This window comes from Giraffa tippelskirchi, chromosome 9 (genome assembly GCF_054371585.1).
Source record: "Giraffa tippelskirchi isolate mGirTip1 chromosome 9, T2T-mGirTip1v1.2.pri, whole genome shotgun sequence".
In the NCBI taxonomy this organism is placed as follows: domain Eukaryota; kingdom Metazoa; phylum Chordata; class Mammalia; order Artiodactyla; family Giraffidae; genus Giraffa; species Giraffa tippelskirchi.
Window position 1 is genome coordinate 130156581 of NC_137283.1, and position 25162 is coordinate 130181742.

Here is a 25162-nt window from a genome sequence, read left to right on the forward strand (position 1 = left end):
CGGGGCCATTAGGGCTTCCCTTGTAGCTCAGTCGGTAAAGAATCTGCCTGCAGTACAGGAGACCCAGGTTCGATCCCTGGGTTGGGAAGATCCCCTGGAGAAGGAAATGGCAACCCACTCCAGTATCCTTGCCTGGAAAATCCCGTGGACACAGGAGCCTGGTGGGCTGCAGTCCATGGGGTCACAAAGAGTCGGGCACGACTGAGTGACTAACAATTACAATTAAAAAAAAAAAATTACTGCCTGAGCTCTGAAGTTGGGGCAAGAGGAATGCTACTGACTGAGTACAGTTGGGCAGGATTTCTGGTTTGATTTCCATACCTAAGTGAAGCTATTTCCTAGCCTGTATCTACAGTACCAGGGGTGGCTTATGATCACTGTATGGCTAAATATTTACTTGAACCTACGTTTTATAATAGTCAAAATTGTAATAATGATAGTTACTGTATATTAAGGGTTTTCTATATACTAGGCACTGTGTTAAGTGTTCTGTGTGGTTCTCACAATAACCCAAAAGAGTGGGTACTATTATTCCCATTTTATATATGAAGAAACTGATGCTAAGAAAAATGAAATAACTTACCTGAGGTGGTGGTGGTTATTCAGTCCCTAAGTCACATCCGACTCTTTGTGACCTCATGAACTGCAGCACGCCAGGCTTCCCTGTCCTTCACTATCTCCCTGAGTTTGCTCAAGCTCACATCCATTGAGTCAGTGATGCCATCCAACCATCTCATCCTCTGTTGCCCCCTTTTCCTCTGCCCTCACTCTTTCCCAGCATCAAGGTCTTTTCCAGTGAGTTGCTTCTCTCATCAGGTGGCTAAAGTAACCTGAGGTTACCAGGCCATAACTGAAGTACCAGCATAGGACTCAGAGCCTCTCCAGGTTCAAGGCTCTCAGTTACTTTACTTTTTTACCAGTCTCCTATCATTGGACATTGAGGTTGTTGCCAGGTTTTTCTATACTATTCGAGTAGCAGGAAGCATTTTTTTTAACCTCACACCTTTCTCTTTTTTTGAGGTGTTTGGATTATTTAGCAAATGGATATGATAAGAACTTTAGACAGTATACATTTTGGATGTTGTTTGGTCCCAGGGATATTGAGGTGTGTGTATGTGTGTGTGTTTTAAAGCAGGAAACACTTTTGATCATGCATCTTTCCTTATGTATCCAGTTGCCTCCAATGGACATATTCACTAAAAATTCACTAAAATATAAGAATTTTTTTAAAGACTTAACTTTAATTATACTCTTAAAGGTGCTTTTTAAGAGGTACAAATGAAGGAACGTTATCTCTACTCTTTGTCTAGAACCAAATCTCTGAATTTATGTAATTTACAAATGAATGTTTAATCTTTGAAAGGTAACTCCATTGATTTATTCATGGGTAATTGTTAAGCACCTACTCTCTGCTGTGCACAGCTGTAGGATCTAGGAAAACTGAAGAGAACAAAGACAAAATCCCAGTTTTCACGGAGCTTATATTTTGTTTGGTTAATGAGAGCACAAACAAATGTAAGTTCTGATAAAAAAGATGAACTGAGTCAATATTTGTAAAGTACTTAGCATAACACCTAGCCCACGATGCTGCCATAACTCATTACTGTGTGTCCTTTAAGACTCAGTTCAGACACAGCTGCCTCCGATTGAGAATCCTGCAGCCACCTCTCCTTCAGGTTACGAGTCCCTCACTCACCACCTTACTGTGCACGCATCTTTCCACCGCGGCATATCATATTAGAATTGTCATTCCCTCAGCTGCTCCTTCCTATAGACTAGAACTTTCCTGGTGTACCCAGAGTGGGTTACCTGTGGTCACAAGATAATGGTGACTGGAAAGGTGGTCTAAAAACAAACTCAGTCATTTTTCAATCATTAAAGTGTTCGTAGAGGATGAAGTGATATTTGACTAATACATGTGTGACAGTGCCTCTGACAATTTTCTTAGTTCAATAATCATTGCTTGTTTTGTTTTGGGGGTAGTTTTTTGTTTGCAGGGGTTTGTTTTTTACTATTTTGTTTTCAGACAAGATTTTTTTTGCTCACCACTCATCACCACGGCATGGTATGTACAGCATCTCCCCAACCTTTCTGTTAGTCATCTCCATTAAGGTCTGTTTATTTATTTGGTCACTGGTGGTATCCAGGATGTCCTACATTTAAACTATTTAGATTTGCCACTGATTTAATTTGCTTATATTTTCACATTTTTTAAACTAACTTCAGAAGAGTATATTGGTTCTTTTTTTTTTTTTTCAAGTATTATTGGTGTTTTTAGGTACTAGGTGGTTCCTTGTAAAACATGACTGATTGTTAACTTTATCCATTTTCATTTGCTTGTTAATTATTTTTCGTTTTGATAACAGTTGGCAGGTTATCATAATTATATGGTATAAAGAGTGCTATTAATTGTTATATGAAGTCCAATATAGAGATCCCTCATATCACCTCCATTTCACTCCCTGGTGCCATAAAAATTTTACCTTTTTTTTTCTGGGCCATGACATGAAAAAGGAGGTACTGCACTAGACTGTCATCTCTATGAGGACAGGGACTGTGCACTCTAGAACCTAAGACACAGCCAGCACAGAAAGAGTTCAGCACTTAACTTATCTCTGTTTTATATGTGTATGTTCACATGTGGAATGAATTGTTATAAAATGATAAGAACTAGAAGAGAATTACAAATAGAATTATAGGGAATTGACAAAAAAGGATTCATATTTCTTGAACTCTCTGTGTGCTTTAAATATATTATTTAATCCAAAAAGTAGTCACACTATTAACATATACTTTGTAGCGAGGCTGAATACATCAAAGAAAGTGCCCAACTTAATTTTGAGCACTTCAGCCAGCCTGCATACCTGGGAGGGAGAAAGTGGTCCAATCATCTGGAACCTTTTCGAATGTGAGGTCAGTTCAGAGCTAGGATGAGCCTTTACTTTCTGGACCAAAGAAATGAAAGCTATTACTCGAACAACTCCAGATACCTTTGATGTTAACAAGAAGGCTCTGATCTAAAGAAATTTTATACAAAGAATATGCAGTGAATGTTTACTTCTAATGATTGCCAGTGAAAAATGAATTATTTCCTTGTTATAATTTCCCATTTATTTCATATCTCAACTTTAGATTACAAAACTCTTGGAAGAATTGAGAGAAGCCAAAGAAAATCATACACCAGAGATGAAACATTTCATGGTCTTAGAAAAGAAAATCAAACAGATGGAAATGAGACATGAGCAAAGAGAACAGGAGCTTCAACAGGTAAATTAGTAAATCACATTTACATATTTGTACAGTTCTTCACATTTAAGTACTTCCAGTTTACTATGTTTTTGTCATCCCTAACAGATTACTTCTTTCAGAGTGTTTTCATTATATATTGATTTTATTATACATAAATGTATAGCTTTTAAGAGAAAATAAGACTAATTCTCAAATACCTGAAGATTGGTTTACCTTATATCTAGAAAAATAGAGAAACAACTTTTGTATTATGTTCTTAATTATTGATGGATGCCTAAAAGATAGGCATTCTACCCTGGGAATAGGACTCTTGGGAACCATGTTGCATATTTAAGTCATTTCAATAAATGTTAGTAAGAAACAGGCTTACATTAAAATGTGATCATTTAAAATACAATTTGCCTAGCACTAGTAACATTAGGATTACTACAAATAACTACAAACAGATAAATTAATAGAAATTAAAGATGGCAGAAGGGTTTGATGTGTGTTTAAGCACTAGCCTTGGTCCTGATACTTAGTTTTGCTTGAACAGTATAGTTTAGTCTGCTTTGGCTTCCACAGCAAAATATCATAAACTGAGTAGCTGTAAAAACAGAAAATAGTTTTCTCACATATCTGGAGGCTAAAAGTTTACGATCAAGCTTCCAGCTGATTCAGTTTCTGTGGGAGCTCTTTCTGGCTTGTAGATGACCTTTTCTCTGGATGTGCTCTGTGGGGTGGAGAAGGGCAAATAGATGCCTCTTTTTATGAGGACACTAATCCAGTCTAACTAGGGCTCCACCCTTGTAACTTCATTTAACTTGAATTAGTCCCTTACTTCAAATACAGCAAAACTGTGTATTGGGGCTTTAACATATGAACAAGAGGGTGGGGCACATACAAACAGTATATAAAGGATCATATACATGCAAAGCTTTTTGGATAGCCCAAGTTCCACAGAGAAACCCTAGCTCTACGTAATCATACCAAGATTCTAGCTCTTTATCATACAGAAACTAATAAATGTGAAATGGAACACAAAGAGATTAATGTACTTGATTTCTCACTTGATTTCTTAGGCTTTTGTTTGTGCACTTCTCTTAAAAACATGTTGTATTCTAAGAAACTGCCAGTCATAGTAGAAATCAGGCATCATAGTGTGTCACCGTTTCACCAGAGGCTACCAATATTATATAATTCCTGCTGTAGAAAATGGTTGTAAGTTGTTGATAAATATGTTTAACACTAGCTTTCTTACTAAGCACATACTATATTATAGCCTTAGGACATATTTTGTAGTCTTATATGTGATATATAAACATATATATAAGTTCTCTATATATTATTTCAATATGGTTTATAAAATTTGTTTCACTTGTTTAAGCAAAAATATAGTGGGGTTTTTAGGACATCCTTGATTTATATAAAGGTGATAGATACGTTTCATATATAGCATGGTAAAAAATTAGGACGTTATCAAAATGGCGAAATAGGTCATTCCTGACTTCAGTATCCCTTAGAAGACCATGTAGCAACTATCTATAAATAAGACAGTTTGAAAGTCTGGGAACATGGGTGAAACTGAAGCACACTTTTACACCATAGAGACCAAGAAGGACCACATTAGAAGTGTAAGATGAACAACCAAACTGACAGCAGTTTTCCTCCCCCAGAAGAGAATCCAAGGTGAATATCCACCTCTCCCACCATTGTGGGTTGCTTCCTAGGAGACCCACTCGAGTTTTCCTTCATGGGTATTTCAGGGGTAATCTGTAGGGCTTGACCATTGGGGATGAAACAGAAAAAGGGGACAGGATTTACAGTAACCAGCACTTGACTCTTGGTAGACCAGGTTCCTCAGAGTGATGCCCAAGTAGATACCAACCAGTGGCTGTGCACATTTGCTGACTCTATATGGCCAGGGATATCCGTGTACAGCTCTGCCTGATGCAGTACCCCAGACAATGAGGCTGGCCAGCCTTGGAACCTTTTCCACCACCTGCCTGTGCAGGGAAGCTAATTCATATCCCCACCTAATGCTGAGTACAGCTTCCAGCTCCCCCAACAGGAAACCTAACCAGGTGCCTAGAAGTTGTGTAGCCCATCCTACAGCCTCATTTACAATGGCACTTGAGCTTGGAGAGCCTAGACAGCAATACTGCCTATCTGCAAAGCTAAGCCACTGGCTTAGTAGTCTTGTCTGATGTGGAAGCTCAGTCACAATTCTGCCTGATTTAGGTCCCCAAAAAGCCAATCCCATCTTGGACTTTTTCTGCCACCTCGATAATTCATGGCACCATCTACTGCTAAGTATAGTACTCAGTTGAGTCTGAAAAAAAAGCATGACCAGAAAATCTAGGCAACTGCAGAACTCATCCTATATCCATACTTGGCTTCCAGTCCTATCCAGTTGTCCCAGCCAGCAGCAGCCTCTTGACCTCAGAGCCCAAGCAGTGTCCTTACCCAAAAAAGAGACCCTGATAGCAAGTTCCACCTGCCCAAGGACACTACCAGCTGACCTGTCCAAAACCCCAAGCTGAGCTAATGGACAATAGATAGTCTCTGCCAAGGCAAACATAAAGTCTAGAAAAGGAGTCCACTTACTCAAATGCACAGATACCAACACAAAAATCAAAGATCATGAAAACCAGTTAAATATAATACTACCAAAGGAAACTAATAAAGCTCCAGTACTGCTTATAACAAAATGGAGATGTGTGAACTGTCCTAACAGAGTTCATAAAAGTCCTTTTTAAGTTAACTACAAAAAGACACAGAAAGACCACTGTATAGAAGTTGGAAAACAAACATGACCAAAACAAGTTCAGCAAAGAAATATAAACTATTCAAAGAAAAAAGAAGAATCATAGAACTGAAAAATTCAGTAGACAACTGCAGCAGCAGACTTGACCATACAGAAGAATCAGTAAGCTAGAAAACAGGTCATTTGAAATTATCCAGTCAGAGAAGCAAAAAGAAAAAAGAATGAGAAAGTGAAGAAATCCTGTGGAATTTATGGGACACCATCAGAAAAAAAAATTATCCCCATTATGGAAATCCCAGAAGGATAAGTCAAGGAAAAAGGGACAGAAAGTTTATTAAGGGCAATAATGGCTAAAACTCCTCGGGAGAGATATGAACCTAGATTCCTGCTTTGCAGGTGGATTCTTTATCTGCTGAGCTATCAGGGAAGACCCTCATGAAGCACAAGGGACCACCCTAAATAGGTTTAACCCATGAAGGGCTACACTAAAACACATTGTAATTAAATTTTCAAAGGTCAAAGACAGGTTCCAGTTCAAGTAGGCAATGTAGAAAGACCCTGAACTCACCTCCTCCCCTGGGCACACTGAATCTACAGCATACGGAATGATTTTTTCAGGACAGAACCCCCAAAATAGCTGAGCACCTCCTATACATTGGATAAATGAGAAAAAAGAAAACCACATCAAAGTAGGTAGGAAAGGATGAGACACAGTCTCACCATAAACCTCTCCCCTAGCACAGTGATTCACATTCAATAGGGAACTGAAAATCCAAGCTTCTCCCTGAAGGAAAAAGGCTTTGAACCCCATTGAGCACTCTAACTTTTAATACCTGAACCTGAGAGATGAGCCCTGGCAAAAATCCAACTTTGAAAGCTAATGGGGCTTGTGTCCACAAGATGCACAGTCCATAGCAAACTTGAGAAATAGTTTTAATGGGCTTGCACACAAAGACCCTCCCACCCAAGGGCCCAGTGCAGGGACAGATGACTGAAAAGGCCTAAACAGACATTTCTCCAAAGGAGACATGCAGGTAGCCAATCAACACATGAAAAGATGCTCAACATTGCTCATTATCAGAGAAATGCAAATCAAAACTGCAATGAGATATCACCTCACACCACTCAAAATGGCCATCATCAAAAAATCTATAAACAATAAATGCTGGAGAGGATGTGAAGAAAAGTGAACCCTCTTGCACAGCTGGTAGGAAAGCAAATTGATGCAACCACTATGGAGAACAGTATGGAGATTCTGTAAAAAACTAGGAATAAAACTATATGATCCAGCAATCCCACTCCTGGGTATATATCTGGGGAAAAACCATGGTTTGAAAGAATACATTCACCCCAGTGTTCATTGCAGCACTATTTACAATAGCCAGGACATGGAAGCAACCTAGATGGCCTTTGACAAATGAATGGATAAAGAAGGTGTAGTACATACATACAATTGAATATTACTTGGCCATAAAAAGAACAAGTGTGAGTCAGTTGATCTGAAATGGTGAACCTAGAGCCTCTTATACAGTGTGAAAGTTGCTCAGTTGTGTCTGACTCTTTGCGATCCCATGGACTATACAGTCCATGGAATTCTCCAGGCCAGAATACTAGACTGGGTAGCCTTTCCCTTTCCCAGGGGATCTTCCCAACTCAGGGATTGAACCCAGGTATTCGGCATTGCAGGCAGATTCTTTACCAGCTGAGCCACAGGGGAAGCCCAAGAATACTGGCGTGGGTAACCTATCCCTTCTCCAGCGGATCTTCCCAACCCAGGAATCAGACTGGGGTCTCCTGCGTTGCAGGCGGATTTTTTACCAACTGAACTATCAGGGAAGACATACAGAATGAAGTAAGTCAAAAGAGAAAAGCAAATATTGTGTATTAATGCATATATATGGAACTTAGAAAAATGGTACTGATGAACCTATCTGCAGGGAAGGAATGGAGACATAGACACAGAGAACAAACTTGTGGACACAGCAGGGGAAGGAGAGGGTGGAACGAATTAAGAAAGTAGCATTGATATATATACTCACTACCATGTGTAAAATAGATAGCTACTGGGAAGCTGCTGTATAGCACAGGAAACTCAACCTGGTGCTCTACAACAACCTAGGTGGGATTGGTGGGGAATGGGAGGGAGGCTCACGAGGGAGGGGTTTTATATATATGTGTGTGTGTGTGTGTGTGTGTGTGAGGGAGGCTCACGAGGGAGGGGTTTTATATGTGTGTGTGTGTGTGCGCGTGCACGTGTGTGCACACACATATATGTATATATGTGTGTATATATATATGTATACACACACATACATAGTTATGACTGATTCACGTAGGTGTACAGCAGAACCAATACAATATTGTAAAGCAGTCATCCTCCAGTTTAAAAAAAAAATGAAATTAGAACATTCTCTAACATCATATACAAAAATAAAATGGATAAAGACCTAAATGTAAGATTAGATACAGTAAGTCTCTTAGAAGAAGACATAGGCAGAACACAGACATAAATTGCAGCAATATTTTTTTTTAATTTCTCTCCCAGAATAATGGAAATAAAAACAGGACCTAACTAAACTTAAAAGCTGTTGTACAGCCAAGGAGGCCATAAACAAAGAAAAAGGCAATCCACAGAACGTGAGAAAATATTTGCAAAGGAAGTGACCAACACAGGATTAATCTCCAAAATAAACAGGTCATACAGCTCTATTATCAAAAAAGCAAAACAATCAAACATTGGCAGAAGATCTAAATAGATACTTCTTCAAAGAACATACACAGATGACCAAAAAGGAAAGAAAAGATGCTCAACCTCACTAATTACCAAAGAAGTGCAAATCAAATCTCCAGTGAGATAGCACCTCATACCAGAACAGCCATCATGAAAAAGTATACAAACAGTAAGTGCTGGAAAGGGTGTGGAGAAAAGGGGACTCTCATATGCTGTTAGTAGAAATGTAAATTGGTACAATCACTCTGGAGAACAGTATGGAGGTTCCTTAAAAAACTAAACATTGAAATACCTTATGACCCAGCAATCCCACTCCTGAGCATATATCTGAAGAAAATCATAATTCGAAGAGCTACATGCACCCCTGTGTTCATTACAGCACTATTTACAATAGCCAAGATATGGAAGCAACCTAAATGTCCATCAACAGAGGAATGGATAAAGAAGATATGGTACATATATACAATGGAATATTACTCACCACAAAAAAAGAACAAATACCATTTGCAGCAACATGGATGGACCTAGAGATTATCATACTAAGTGAAGCAAGTCAAAGAAAGGTATCTTACGATATTGCTTGTATGTGGAATCTAAAAAAAATGACACAAATGAACGTATTTACAAAACAGACTTTCAAAAACAAACTTATGGTTATCAAAGGGGAAATGTGATGTAAGGGAGGGATAAATTAGGAGTTTGGGATTACCGTATACGCACCACTACATATAAAATATATAACCAATAGGGACTTACTGCATAGCACAGAGAATTCTACTTAGTATTCTATAGTAACCTATATAGGAAAAAAATCTGAAAAAAAAGGAATATTTGTATATGTATAAGTGAGTCACTTTGCTGTACACCTGAAACTAACACAACATTGTAAATAAACTACTCCAATAAAGTTACAAACTCAGAACTGAGAGCAGCTTCCAAATAGCAAGGAAAACTACAGGTTTAAAAGGTCCTTTTCACACTTCACTAAAAATACTAAATTTCTTCCATAATTTCAATTCTGGGGGAAAAAAAAAAACCCACAAGACCAAAAAAAGATACTACCATTTAGCTTCTTACAAATATCTCTACTGTTAATCTAGGAAACAGGTCTCCACTAGAAAATGCAAAGGTTTCACTATATGTGATGCTAGAGCAATCTTTTGACTTCCTTGTTCTCTTTTTTTTTTCTATTGGAGTAGTTGATTTACAATGATGTGTTAGTTTCTGATGTACAGCAAAGTGATTAATTTATACATATACACATACTCTTTTTCAGATTCTGACTGAAGATAAAAATCATATCATCATCTTAAGCAGGGCTTCCAAGGTGGCATTAATGGTGAAGAATCTTCCTGCCAATGCAGGAGACACAAGAGACACAGGGTCAATCCCTGGGTGAGAAGATCTCCTGGAGTAGGAAATAACAGAAAAGCTGTTTTCTGATCTCAGCAGAAAAGCTTCCAACCTGTCACTACTGATTTTGATGTTAACTGAAAGGCAACCCACTCCAGTATTCTTGCCTGAAAAATTTCATGGGCAGAGGAGCCTGGCAGGCTATAGTCCATGGGACTGCGAAGAGTTGGACACGACTAAGCACACACATGCACGCATCTCAAATCAATATAGAAAAAACATTTAACACAAACACCCATTCTTAATAAAAACTCTCAACAAATTAGGTATAAAAATAACATACCTCAACATGATAAAGGCCATATATAACAGGACCACATGTGTGTGTGTTAGTCTCTCAGTCGTGTCCGACTCTTTGTGACCCCATGGACTATAGCCCTCCAGGCTCCTCTGTCCATGGAATTCTCCAGGCAAGAGCACTGGAGTGGGTTGCCTTTCAGTTAACATCAAAATCAGTAGTGACAGGTTGGAAGCTTTTCTGCTAAGATCAGAAACAGGAGAAGAATGCTCTTTCTCACCACTCTTATTCAACATAGTATTAGAAGCCTTAGCCAGAGCAGTCAGGCAAAGGATGAAATTGTCTCTATTTGTGAATGACATTATTTTATATAGAGAAAATCCTAAAGACTCTACCTAAAAACTGCTGGTTAGCGAATTCATTAAAGTTCTCTGATACCAAAATCGGTATACAAAAGTCAGTAATGTTTCTATATACTAACAACAAAATTATCTGAAGAATAAAATAATTCCATTTATAATAATATCACAAAGAATGAAATACTTGGAAATAAATCTATCCAAGGAGGTAAAAGATCTGTATGTTGATAACTATAAGGCATTGATGAAAGAAATTAAAGACAAAGGTATTCAGTGTTCATGATTTATAAGAATTGATACTGTAAAATGTCCAAAGCCATGTATAGATTCACTGTGATCTCTTTCAAGATTCCAATGGCATTTTATATGCTAATAGAAAAAGCATTCTGAAATTTGTATGGAACCAAAAAGACCATGCAGAGTCAAAGCAATCCTAAGGAAGAAGAACAAAGCAGGAGGTATCTTCATTTCCTAATTTCAAACTATATTACAAAGCTGTAGTAATCAAAACAGGATGGTTCTGGCATTAAAAACAAACACATAGCCCAAAGGAATAGAATCTAGAACCCAGAAATAAATCCATGTACACATATTTGATAAGGGAGCCGAGAATACCCAGTGGAGAAAAGACACTTTTCATTATAAATGGTTCTGGGGAAATGTAATATTTACATGCAAAAGACAAACTAGATCCCTGTCTTATACCATTCACAAAAATTACTCTAAATGGATTAAAGACCAGAAACCATGAAATTCTCAGAATAAAACACAGGGTAAAAGTTCGCTGATATGTAACTTCTCATAGATCCTTTTTGGATGTGATACCCAAAGCACAAGCAACAAAATAAACAATAAACAAATGGGACCACATCAAACTAAAGCATCTGCACAACCAGGGAAATTTATCAGCATGATGTAAAGGTAAGCTGTGACTCATACAACTCAATAGCAAAAACAAAAAAACTAATTTAGAAAATGGGCAAAGGACATGAATAGACGTTGTTCCAAAGAAGATATTTAAATCCCCCACAACTATATGAAAAGATTCTCAACATCACTAATTATGAGGAAAATGCAAGTCAAACCCACATGGAGCCATATCAAAAAGAGTATTCATCTGCTCAGTCGTGTCCGACTCTTTGCGACCCCATGGACTGCAGCGCATCAGACCTCCCTGTCCATCACCAACTCCTGGAGTTTACCCAGACCTATGTCCATTGAGTCGTTGGTGCCATCTCACCATCTCATCCTCTGTTGTCCCCTTCTCCTCCTGCCTTCAATCTTTCCCAAAATCAGAGTCTTTTCAAATGAGTCAGCTCTTCACATCAGGTGGCCAAAATATTTGGAGTTTCAGCTTCAACATCAGTCCTTCCAATGAACACCCAGGACTGATCCCCTTCAGGATGGACTGGTTGGATCTCCTTGCAGTCCAAGGGACTCTCAAGAGTCTTCTCCAACACCCAGTTCAAAAGCATCAATTCTTCGGCGCTCAGCTTTCTTTATAGTCCAACTCGCACATCCATACATGACTACTGGAAAAACCATAGCCTTGGCTAGGCAGACCTTTGTTGGCAAAGTAATGTCTCTGCTTTTTAATATGCTGTGTAGGTTGGTCACTTTCCTTCCAAAGAATTAGCGTCTTTTAATTGTATACCTTAAACTTGTACAATGTTATGTCAGTTATGTCTGAATATGATTGACAAATCATTAATGCCAAGTTTTAATATATGAGACATCAAAATAATGAATTGAAAATTCATACAGCATTTTGTATTCCCCATAACTCAAGCACCTGTTTATACAATGTCTGAAATTCTTTTATTTCATTAATAAATTATGAAGTAAGTATTCTATAGCCAGGCAGAATTATAAATAAAAATTTTCTTGCAGAGGTTCAGCATGTATAATGTCTGGAAACATTATTGGTTTTGTTGCCTTAACCAGTTATTTTTTTATGTCTAGCTTTGTGTGGTTTGTAATGTCTGTGATTAACATTTCCCTTCTGGTAAGGTATTTTATTAATAAAATTATAAGAACAGTATTGTAAGTTATTGGACAAGGTACTTGTTTCACAGCTGAAAAAACCTGATCCACATAAACAAGGCAGTCTAGTATGGGCAGTTAAGAGCAGGGGCCCTGGGACCAGCCTGCCTGGGTGTGAATTCTAACTGCCTCCAGTGGCCTCTGTGTGAATCTAGGGTGAGTTAATTTTTTTACTTATTTGTGACTCTCTTTTCCTACCTGTTAAATGGAGATGGATGCGTAGACTATCTCCTAGTGTGTTACAAAATTAAATGTTAACATATGTAAGACTTAAAGCCAAGCCTGGCACGTGATAGGTGTCAACGTATGGTTCATTAGTGGTGACATGTTGCGTTAAAACTGTCTTGATTGCATCTCAAGAGCAGTTCTTAAGAACAGCATTTTAGGGATGTTTGAATTCATTCCAAGGTATTAAATGCTTTGGTATCCTGCCCTGCCCCCAACCCAGGCTTAAAATAAAAAACTTTAAACTTCTTAACTCCCTATCAGAATTAGATACTAAAATTCCCACTTACTCTTTGCTTATAAGCCTTTATTGATCCAATGGGGCCTGTTAGGTAAGGCTCCTCTCCCTCTGCCCCATCCCCTCTGATACATAGGTCGCCAGATTACCCTTGTCAGCATTGGCCCAGCTGAGCTCCTAGAAGCTGTTAGAGGCTCATTACCCCCCCGATAAACTCTAACAGTAATGTGGTATTTTTAATTTGCAGATAATACAGCAGACACACCAAGTAGTAGAAACCGAGCAAAACAAAGAAATTGAGAAATGGAAAAGGCTTGCACAGCTGAAGAATCGGGAGCTGGACAAGTTCCGAACGGAGTTAGACTCTATCTTGGACGTTCTCCGAGAGCTGCACCGGCAGGGGTTGGTCGTGCCAGTTGCTTTGGCAGAAGTGAGTGCACCAGAGTATTAGTAGAGACTCACATATCATGTGACCTCACAGAGAGGCCTGAAGATGATTGGGGTCCCCATCAGAAGGAGGCTTTTGAAAAAAGTGTTCCAGTATGTTGCTGGAACACAAGAACAACATTTCAAAATAAGTTATATTTTATCAGTTAGGGGAAAATAAGAGCAGCATTAATGGTGTATTTTACTGGAAAAAATTAGTCATCAACATTTTAAATAATTTACGGACAAGTCCCTTTATGGCAGATGATTAGAACTGGTAATATTTATTGCAAAAGGCCTCACTTACACACTAGATATAGGAGGAAAACAAAATTGCAGATACTTGGCCATTGTTGACTAGGTGTGTATTTTTAATTCTTGCCCAGAAGAACAGTTCCTCTTTCTCACAGAAATGGGGGCAATGTGAGCACAGTGGCTCAGCCAGCCACTGGTGTAATGGTGCTTCATGTTCATTCTGATGAGAGTTGTAACTTGTGCACAGGTAGTGAACTCTCGTGTTCTCCCAGATTTCCACTCCTAGGTGCCTCATTTTGCACCTGATACAAGGTGCAAGGTATATATCACAAGTAATAGGGGAATTTGATGTATTCACTGTTTTGTTTATGCTGTGTGTCTCAAATGCCAGTCCCTCTTTTGTAACTCTAAGGTGATAAACAGAATGCAACATTTTTACTTCATTTAAGAAGTAAATATATGTTCACTAAAGAAATTAAAAGCATGCATAAAAGTAGCCAGATTATTCTCTTACTTCACAGTTCCATTTCCAAAAGCAGATAGTAGGCACATGAGATACTGGTAAGTGAGAGCTGTAGCTGGGGCTTCCCCTGGTGGCTGCTTTGTTTTCAAATGTTCTGGCTCACTGCTGTCCAGTAGGATGATCCTGTGAGCCACATGTCATTTTAAAATTTTTATAGCCACATTTAAAAAGATAAAAAGAAATGAAATTAATTTTGTAATTTATGTAATATATCTAAAGTAATATAAAAATTGGGATTTTACATTCTTTTTTTCATCCTAAGTTTCCAAAATCAGGTAAATTTTCCACTTACAGCACATCTCAGTTTGAATCAGCCACATTCTAAGTGCTCAATAACCACATGCCAGCAAGTGCAATTCTAGAATAATCATTAACAAAATGAAGTACTTTATAAAGGACATGTGAAGTAGAACTTATAGGTAGTAAATGTGAAATGTGGAAATCAAATATAAGGAACACAATTAATGTATGCATTAATGTCCAGCATTTTTAATGTCCTTTTCCTAAGGGTAGAAAGCATTAATTATAGTTTGCTATTTTTTTATGTGAAAGAATTGTAAGTTATAAAGTATTTTGGTTATTATTTGAGTGTGTTTTGTATACTTTTTATCTGCAAATCTATTCATTTATAGCTGTACCTTCCCTTTGTCTTTTTGACTGACTCTCCATGGGCCATTCATTCTAAGCACAAGCGTGGCTGATTCTGAAACACAAGTAGTGCAGACATCAAACAGATTATCAGTTCCAGAGAAGATACATCCTGTTTTGATGAGGACTCCATATTTTGGAATAAGCTGCACATGTGACACAGCTTCAGTTTCATTTAGAGAGTAAAGGTCCATATGTGCTATCAGAACTGTTAGTTACAGCCAGAAACCTCAGAGACCATATCTCAGCCCTTAGTTTTTGCACTGAGGGTCTACGATGAGAACACAGGTGGACACATTTAGACCATCTTGAAAAAAAGAAAGGCTTTTATGAAAACTCAAACTCCAGAGACTATAAATCTTCTTCCACCAGTTCTATCCCCTCATGATGTCATAAAACACCTGCATCCACAGGCTTGCCGGCCCTGGGAAGGGCAAAATTCAAGATTCTGCTCAAGATTCAAGGTTGCTGCTCACACCGCTGCTTCTGTGTGAGCAGAGAGGTTTACGATCAGATATATTACTTGTGAGCCCACAGCATTCCATAACTAGCTCTACCCATCGACCCTCAGAAATCCAGGCTTTAATATGAGGGTTCCATTCCATACTGGAAAAGTTCTAAATCAGTGACTAAATACCAAGAAGATGGTAGCCAAACCTAAGGGTGCTGATTGGGGTGGTCCAATATCTACAGGCACCTTATTTAACAAGTCATTTTAATTTTACCCGAGATTAAACACTTAGTTATCCTACTTTGAAGAACCCCTTAGCAATGAATGGGCTTCCCTAATAGCTCAGGTGGTAAAGAATCCACCTGCAATTCAGGAGACCCCAGTTCGATTCCTCAGTCAGGAAGATCCACTGGAAAAGGGATAGGCTACCCACTTCAGTATTCTTGGGCTTCCCTTATGTCTCAGCTGGTAAAGAATCCACCTGCAATGCAGGACACCTAGGTTCGATCCCTGGGTTGGGAAGACCCATGGACTATAAAGTCCATGGGGTTGCAAAGAGTCAGACATGACTGAGCAACTGTCACTCACTCTAGCAATGAATGGTTAGAGGAGTGAAGTTTGAAAGTTTTCTAATCCCTGTGCTGTATGCTAAGTCACTTGAGTCGTGTCCAACTCTGTGACCCTTTGGACTGTAGCCCTCCAGACTCCTATGTCCATGGGGTTTCTCCAGGCAAGAATACTGGAGTGGGTTGCTATACCCTCCTCCAGGGGATCTTCCCAACCCAGGGATCAAACGAGAGTCTGATGTCTTCTTCATTGGTAGGCGGGTTCTTTACCACTAGAGCCAAATCCCAGTTACTGATCATTCTGTTCTACTATTTAAACCCATTAATTACAGCCTTTTTCAGTTTCTATTGAAGAGTCCCTTAATGAAAAGCACATGTAATCCTTCTCAGCACCTGTCCAGCTAGCTAAGGGATTAGTTCCTAGCCCAAACTAACCTATTTCCTTCTCTCTAAAGCAAACTATTGGAAGGACTGATGCTGAAGCTGAAACGTCAGACACGACTGAGCGACTGGACTGAACTGAAAGTAAAGTAGGTCTGGGTTTGTCGAAAGCTTCAATCACGATCACCTAAATAGTGCAAATAGGAGGAATCTTTCCCACCAATGCCTACTTTATAGGACTGTCGTAAGAAATAAGTTTGAAGAGCAGCGTTATCAGGGGATCTACAGAGGAAAGAGGCACCACGTTTCATCAGTGGAATAAAATGGGTTGTAAGTAAATTCAGTAGCAAGAGGCTAGACTTGGTGGAAAAGCAGACAAAAAAGGGAGGGCGGCGGTAATTGTACCAGGTATGCCTCCTTGGAGCACAGAAGTGAAGAGGCAAGAACACGGCAGGAGTCTGACCCAGTGAGCTAGTCTTAGGAAGCCTGCCCTGAACATAAACCCTTTCTGTGGCCTTCCAGTGTCCCCCACCATAGGGTATTGTAGTACAGTGAGAAAGACCTGATGCAGAGGGCCTGTGTAGTTCCTTGGAGAAAGGTCTGAAGGAATTTGGATTTGTGAGGCAGGGAAAAGTGAAGTCATTAGAGAAGAACTGTTTACTAAAGGGTTAAATTGAGCCTGCTCATTGGAGAAGCCTGAGTGGACTGAAGATCCTGGTTGGTTTTTTCCCACCAGCGTCAGGAAGTGTAAATGACCAAAAATATTTGCATGCCCACGTCTTAACCTGTTTTGCGCATCATCCTGGCCATGTGCAAGCAGGTGCTTACTCCCCTGACTTGGGTCAGAACCTTCATAGGAGCCTAGTTCCTCACACATAACAGGGGCTTAGTAAATTTATCACCTTCTGTTGTCCTTGGACCTTCAGTTCAGTTCAGTTCAGTTGCTCAGTCATGTCTGACTCTTTGCGACCCCATGAACTGAAGCACGCCAGGCATCCCTGTCTATCACCAACTTCTGGAGTCCACCCAAACCCATGTCCATTGAGTCAGTGATGCCATCCAACCATCTCATCCTCTGTCGTCCCCTTCTGCCCTCAATCTTTCCCAGCATCAGGATCTTTTCAAATGAGTCAGCTCTCCGCATCAGGTGGCCAAAGTGTTGCAGTTTCAGCTTCAGCATCAGTCCTACCAGTGAATATTCAGGACCAATTTCCTTTAGCTTGGACCTTCATCTACATGCAACCCTTTGCTCCCATCAATCCCCAGAGACCATATCTACTCTCATACTCACAGCACAACTACTACCAGCAGGATAACATTGCGTCTGCATCTCTACTGTTCTTTTCTCCTGAGTGCCAGCCCCCATTCCCAGTTCCTGCCAGAATTACCCAGTGTCCTCATAAAAGTCAAATGTGTTTGAAACCAACTCCTTTACTTTTCTCCCTGAAACCAGCTGCCCACTCCCATGGGTTTCAACCTTCTCCAGTCAGTTCCAAACTCTAAGGCATCCTTGACCGTCTTTGTCAACCTGGGATGCTGTACCAGATTACCATAGATTGGGTAGCTTAAACAATGAGCATATTCCTTAAGTTCTGGAGGCTGAGAAGTCTGACATCAGGGTGTCGGTACTTCCTCGCTTGAAGACAGCAGATTTCTCATTGTATCCTCAACATGACCGAGGGCAGAGAGACACAAGCTCTCTTGAGACCCTTATAAGAGCACTAATTCTATTCCTGAGGGGCCACTCTGGGGACCTCATTTAATCCTATCTACCTCCCAAAGGCCCTGCCTCCTAACACTGGGGAACAGGGTTTCAGCATGAGAATTTTGAGAGGACGCACATACTCAGTTTATACATCGACTAACTCTCCCCAACGTGGTTTCTTCAAAATAAGGCTTATATCAATCTGTCCTTTTCCACTCCCATATCCACCACCACAGAAGCCCTATCACCATTTTACTTATTTTTCTGGTAGAGGTTGAATCTGTTCCTCTACTCCAATGTTCTCCTCACTCCAAAGAGTCTGCGAAACAGCACTGCCAGCTCTGCTTCAGCGCTCCGCATTCCCCCTTCACCCTGTTGCTTTTTAGGTGTAAATGTCAGAATCCTCACCCCAGCCTCCCTCTCCATCAGACCATCTCCACCTCTTACACAAATCCTCCCTATGTTAGTTTTCTATTACTACTGTAACAAATTACACAAACATAATGGCTTCAGCCAGCACAGATTTCTCACATTACCATTCTGGAGATCAGGGGTCCAACACAGTTCTCATCTGGCTAAAATCCAGGTATCGGCAGGGTGTGCTCCTCCTGGAGGCTCCAGGAGAGAATATTTCCTTGCTTTTTCTGGTTCTCAGGGCATCCCTTGGCTTGTGCCCTCACTTCCTCCACCTTCACTGCCAGCAAGCTTGCATTCTCTCGGGACGTTCTTCCAAGATTACATCCCCCTCTGACTCTAAGCTCAGCTGGGATGTGTTCTCTTTTAAGGACCCAGGTGATTAGACTAGGCGCCCCCTGCAGGATAATCCAGGCTACTCTTCCCACCGTCTCCTCTCAGGATCCCCTTCTCCCATCACACGCTTTATGTGGCTGTGACACTCACCTTGGGTAATGATTCCTCTTGTGAGCAATGTAAGACTCAAGACACTTATGAATGGCATTTTTGTTTTTTCTTCCTTAGTCTTTCCACATTCATTACATCTGATGAGTCTATGAACCCTGTTTATTTGAAGCCCAGCACTAATCTTTATCATGCATTTAAAAGGCAATTTATTAAAAGATAGAAATCCTCTTGGATTTTTTCCCTAAAATATCTGTAGTCCCCTTTGTCATGTACAGTAACATTTTCACAGCTGGCTACCTTGTGGGGAAGGGAGGGACATTATTCTGCCCAGCACACTCCCTTTATTCATACCAACCTGCTGATCTTCAAACAGGTTTGCTCCTTTCCTCCTTGATCATCTCGTTCCCACCACATCCTTCGTTTGCCGTGCCTACATCAAATGCCTGATCATTGTTCTCACTGTATACACACATACACACCCCTTCCCATTTCTTTATTTTTCTAGAATCTTCTAGAGGAGTCAAATCCATAATGATAATGATGATATTGACAGTGATTGCAGGGGCCTCTCAAGGACTCTGATCAAGAGGGAATCATTGCAAGGCTGCTGCAGAAACAGGCTTAACTGCTGTAGTGTTTAATGGAATCAACTAAGTTCATCATCTTTTAAAATGTTATATCATTGTATTTAAGATTTTAATATGAATTTTCTTTAACCACTAACCAAGTTTTTACTCTAGGACAAAACTCTAAGAGGATTTCTTTCTTCCAATGAATTGGCTACTAGCCTTTCAAACATGTGATCCTTTAAAAAAGATTAGTGCTGGGCTGCAAATAAACAGGGTTCATATGATCTCACCAGATGCAATGAATGTGGAAAGACTAAGAAAGAAAACAAAAAGCCTTTCTTAAGTGTCTTAAACCTTACATTGCTTACAGATAAAACATTACCCAAGATGACTGTCACACCAACATAATGCCCACATGTAATAGGAAATCTAATTTTCCCAAGCAATTCCCAAGATTCCCAAGCAATCTAATTTTCCAAACAATTTCCTCATTGTATATGTTCCTAATAAGTACAGAAGAGTTTAGGCTCTATAAAGAAAGTTAAACATATTCCCCTGCTGCCAAATCTCTAGACCGAACGTCCCCATAAAAAGGACATGATTATACCTCCTAAAGAAACCCTTCCTGAGAACAGGCTTTTAACTGCGGTTCCCCCAGTGGAGGGCTCGAGTAGGACTGGAGGGAACCACTAGAAACACAGTAGGTCTGAGGTGAGGTACTACTGCCCTTGGCAGCCAAAGATATCATTGATGTCTTCAAGGATGAACATTTTCCCAAAAGTTCAATGAACAGGGAGAATGTGAACAATAAGTAGATGGTTAAGACAATTGTTAAGCTGCATGTAACTAGCACCACAAGTCAAATATAGTATATTTTGATACTTGGAAAATAATTATCTATTTTTCTTTAAAAGTGCATTAGTATCAATAGAAATAATAAAGAATGAGCCATCTTGGAGATAACAATAGAAAAAACAATACTAAATCTGTCAGATTACTTGACAACAGGCAGGAAATGAGCTAGATGTCTTCCACAGACATCTCTTAGTGTCAGACTCACTCCTGCAAAGTATAAAACTAGTTTTTCAGCAGACAGAACAAAGTCAAGATTCCCAGATCTTGAGAGGTTTACTGGCAGGTTTATATGGCAGGGGAGATCAGACAAATACATGTAGCCAAATATGAATAAATGCAATAAAAGGATGATGAAGTGTGAATGGAGCACAGGAGAAAGAGAAACTGCTTTCACCTGGGATCTGGAAAGCCTTTTTTGGAAAATGTGGCTTTGGAGATGGCCAAAGAAATGGGTGAAATTTTGGTAGAATCGCATGTAAGGAAGGGAATTTAAAAACTGATCCTAAATTCAAATAAAAATGCAAAGGATCCCAAGTACCCAGAACAACTTTGAATAAGAAAAACAAAGTTAGAGGACTTAAACAATCTGATTTTAAGACTTTCTAAAGCTACAGTAATCAAAAAGTATGGCCTAGAACTAAACCAATACATATATGGACAGCTGATTTTCAGTATCAGTGCAAAGGCAATTGTGGAGAAAGGACTTTTTTTCAACAAATAGTGCTGCAACAATTAGGTATCCATATGCCAAAAAAAAAAAAAAAAATTTCAATCCGTACTTTTATATGTACACAAAAATTAACTCAAAATGGATTACAGATCTAAATAGGACATCTAAAACTATAAAACTGCTAGAAAAAAAATAGGATTAAACTTTTATGACTTGGGTTTGGCAAATATTCTTTGCTATAACACCAGAAGTATGATCCATTTAAAGGAGAAATTAAGTCACTCTGGAAAAGAATTTATATCGCGAATAAAGAACTATCAAAACTCAATAATAAAGCAAACACCCCAGTACGACAATGAGCAGACTTGAAAACACCCCTCACAAATATATCCAGATGGATAATAAGCACATGAAAAGATGCTGTATGGGACTTTACAGGCAAGAAGCTGGAGTGGACTGCCATTTCCTCCTCCAGGGGATCTTCCCAACCCAGGGATTGAACCAGGATCTCCAGCATTGCAGGTCAGATTCTTTACCATCTGAGCCACCAGGGGGGCTTACTAGTCATTAGTGAAATGCAACTAAAAACCACAGTGAGATACTACTACACACACATACTAGAATGAATAAAATTAAAAAGACTGACCTTGCAAAATGTTGGCAATGAAGTAAATCAATAAGAATTCATATACACTATGAGGAATTCACAGTAATATTTAAACAATTATTTTAGAAAACTGATAAGCAGTTTCTTTAAAAGGATAAACATCTAAGATATGATCCAGATATTCCTCTTCTAGGTGCTTTAGAAAATAAAAGCATATGTCCATAGACATGTAACCAAATATTCACTGCAGTTTTCTTTATAGTAGCCGAAATTGTAAATAACCCAAATATCCATCAACAAGCGAATGAATAAACAAATTATGGTCTATCCAAACACTACTCACAATAAACTACTCAGCAATAAACACTATTAAGCAAGTAGTAATAATAATAAACTATTAATGCACACAACAGGGATGAATCTCAAAATAATTATGCTGAATGAAAGCAGTCAGACAAAATAGAGAAGATAACTGCTTGAATCCATTCATACAAGTATCTTGAAAATGCAAATCAATATACAGTGATAGAAAGCAGATCAGTGGTTTCCAGGGCAAGAGATGGGAAGGGAGGGATTACAAAAGGGCAGAAAACTTTTGGGGGTGGTGGGTGTGTTCATTGTCTTGAATGTGGTAATGGCTTCTTGGGGATATACTTGTGTCAAATGAATTAAATTGTATGTTTTAAATATGTGAAAATTATTTTGCCAAACATACCCCAAAGCTGTTTTAAGAAAAAACAATTCAGTCCTGACTCACCTCAACTGGAGTAAGATATAGACCCTCACTCTGTCTGGCTCATAGGAAGAAAGGGGAGAAATTTCTCTCACAGAAGATAACATATGACACATCAAGGGATTTTTCACTCATGATGTCTGCCATGTAATAAAAATTTCTAGATGTGAAAAGTGTCAAGACTATATGATTGATAATATGAGAATAAGAAACATTAAACAATTAATGCAAACTCACAGATGATGTAAAGAGATAACAAAACTATAAAATAATTCCCATTAATATATTCAAGAAAATAGAGGAATTTGTGGGTAAATAGATGACAACATAAAGACATTCACCAGAGAAACATGCTGGCATGTACGTTTAAGAAAAATCGAGCTCATACTCTAGAACTGAGGCTTTCAGTTTTGGACACATGGTGAACTAAACTAATTTGAATCCCTTTTAAGTAAAATTTTTATTAATAGTTATGCTGGATAAAATACAACAAAAATAATATAGAGCTAAATATGAAGGAGAGAGAAGTTCCCAGGTGACATATATTAATAAAAAGGATACTTAAAGCCAGAAAAGTAAGCTTGTAAGTTGATGCCACAATACCCTGGAGGAAAGAGGTTTTAATCTGCATAGTGAATAGGGCTACACTGTCCATTTAGAAATAAAAAGGGGAGTTCATAGCAGAAGTAGAGCCTGCCTTTATAGAACCCCCCAGATTTGCATGCTCAATCACTCAGTCGTGTCTGACCCTTTGAGGCCCTATGGACTGCAGCCCACTAGGCTCCTCCTCCCATGGGATTTTCCAAGCAAGAATACTGGAGTGAGTTGCCATTTCCTCCTCCAGGGGATCTTCCTGATCCAGGGATCAAACTTGAGTCTTGTGTGTCTCCTGTGTCTCCTGCATTGGCAGTCAGATTCTTTACCACTGAGCCACTTGGGAAGCACCTGAGAAACTCCCTGCATAAAAGTTATTGAAAAAGCTGCCTCTTCATTGAAAGTGAGACTGAATGAACTCTACATGCAGACACAGGAAAAAGATGAAGCAATTGGTGCTGCCAGGGTCTCCAGGTAAAAAAATCAAAGTCTCCCATAAAAAAAATCTAAACTCCAAGCCCATGCTTCATGTGGATGTGGAATCCAAATAGATATACTCTCTTTATGATTCAGGAATTTTCAAGCAAAAACTTAACAATTCCAGATTGATCAAATCACTTGGGGCCTTAGGATAAGCAATACAAATTGTTCTCTAGGGAAACTTTTATAAACTAGAATGTGTGAGATAACCATAGGAAAAAACAATACATGCTGAAGAGCTCACACTACGCTACACATGCATCCATGCATATACACACAAGACAAAAAACAGAAGTAAATAATTGGCATGAGGAAGAAGTAGCTAATCCTCGAAGCCAAGATGAACACTATTCCAGAGCCTGAAATTATGAAACAATCTAAAAGAGAACATAAAATAAGTTTGACTGAATCATTAAACATAAATCATAGAATACATAATAGAAATCAGGATATCAAGAAAAAAGATCAATTTTTTAAAGAACTAAACATATAAATAAAATATATATAAGATCTTACATATAAAATTCAATGGTCATTACAGAATATTGAGTAAAGTTCCCTGTGCTACACAGTAGGTCCTTTTTGATTATCTATTTTATATACAATGGTGTGTGTATGTTAATCCCAAACTCCTAATTTATCTCTCTCCCCATCTTTCCCATTTGGTAATCATAAGTCTGTGAATCTGTTTCTGTTTTGAGATAAGTTCATTTGAATCATCTTGTAAGAGTCAACATATAAACAATGTCATATGATATTTGCCCTTCTCTTACTTACTTCAGTCAGTATGACAATCTCTAGGTCCATCCATGTTGCTGCAAATGGCATTACTTCATTCTTTTTTTATGGCTGAGTAATATTCCAGTGTGTGTGTGTGTGTGTGTGTGTGTGTGTGTGTGTGTGTGTGTGTACCACATCTTTTGTATCCATTCCCTTGTTAATGGACATTTAGGCTGTTTTCATGTCTTGGATCCTACCCAGGGTCTCAGCCATACCTGATTTAGATGACTAAGATGATAATATTTGGGACCCTTGAGCTGACACTATATAGACTAAATATTGGACTTTGATTCAATGATGTAATTATTGAGATTTTAGAGGATGTTGGGGGTGAGACAGATATATTTTACATGAATCTTTGGGGTCACAGAGGAGAATGTAGTAGGATAATGCCCTCCCCCCGCCAAACATGTCCATTCCTAATCCCTGGAACCTATGCATATAGTACCTTGCATGATGAAAAGGACTTGGTGGATGTGATTAAGTTAGGAATCCTGAGATGAGAGACTACTGTGGGTAATCCAGTGTTATTACAAAGGTCTTATAGGAGAGAGGCAGGATGGTCAGAGACAGAGAAGCAAAGTGGAAACAGAGGTGACAGTGATACAGGGCCATGAGCCAAAAAATGTGAACAGCCTCTGGAAGCTGAAAAAGACAAGAAATGGATCCTTCGCTAGAGCCTCCATATAGAACACAGCCCTGATGACACCTTGATTCTAGCCCACTGTCACTGATCTTGCACTTCTGCACTTGAGAACTGTAAGAGAATAAATGTGGGTTGCTTCCCTCATAGCTCAGTTGGTAAAGAATCTGCCT

The 25162-nt window shown here is 39.0% G+C and overlaps 1 protein-coding gene across 10 annotated transcripts in view; it reads left to right on the top strand.

Moving 5' to 3' along the window:
• The window catches only part of CEP162 (centrosomal protein 162), a 95228-nt gene extending 78397 nt beyond the window's left edge, over nt 1–16831 (top strand). For 6 of the 10 annotated variants that reach the window (XM_081529772.1, XM_081529777.1, XM_081529771.1 and 3 more), the window contains 3 exons: nt 3133–3267; nt 13490–13672; nt 16567–16831. In XM_081529772.1, coding sequence (XP_081385898.1) covers nt 3133–3267; nt 13490–13672; nt 16567–16629 — 381 coding nt within the window. In that variant the 3' untranslated portion in view covers nt 16630–16831. Of the gene's footprint in view, nt 1–3132; nt 3268–13489; nt 15030–16566 lie in introns of those variants that run through there. The other 4 variants (XM_081529775.1, XM_081529768.1, XM_081529774.1 and 1 more) reach the window with 1 other exon arrangement.
• Nucleotides 16832–25162: the final 8331 nt, after the last annotated feature.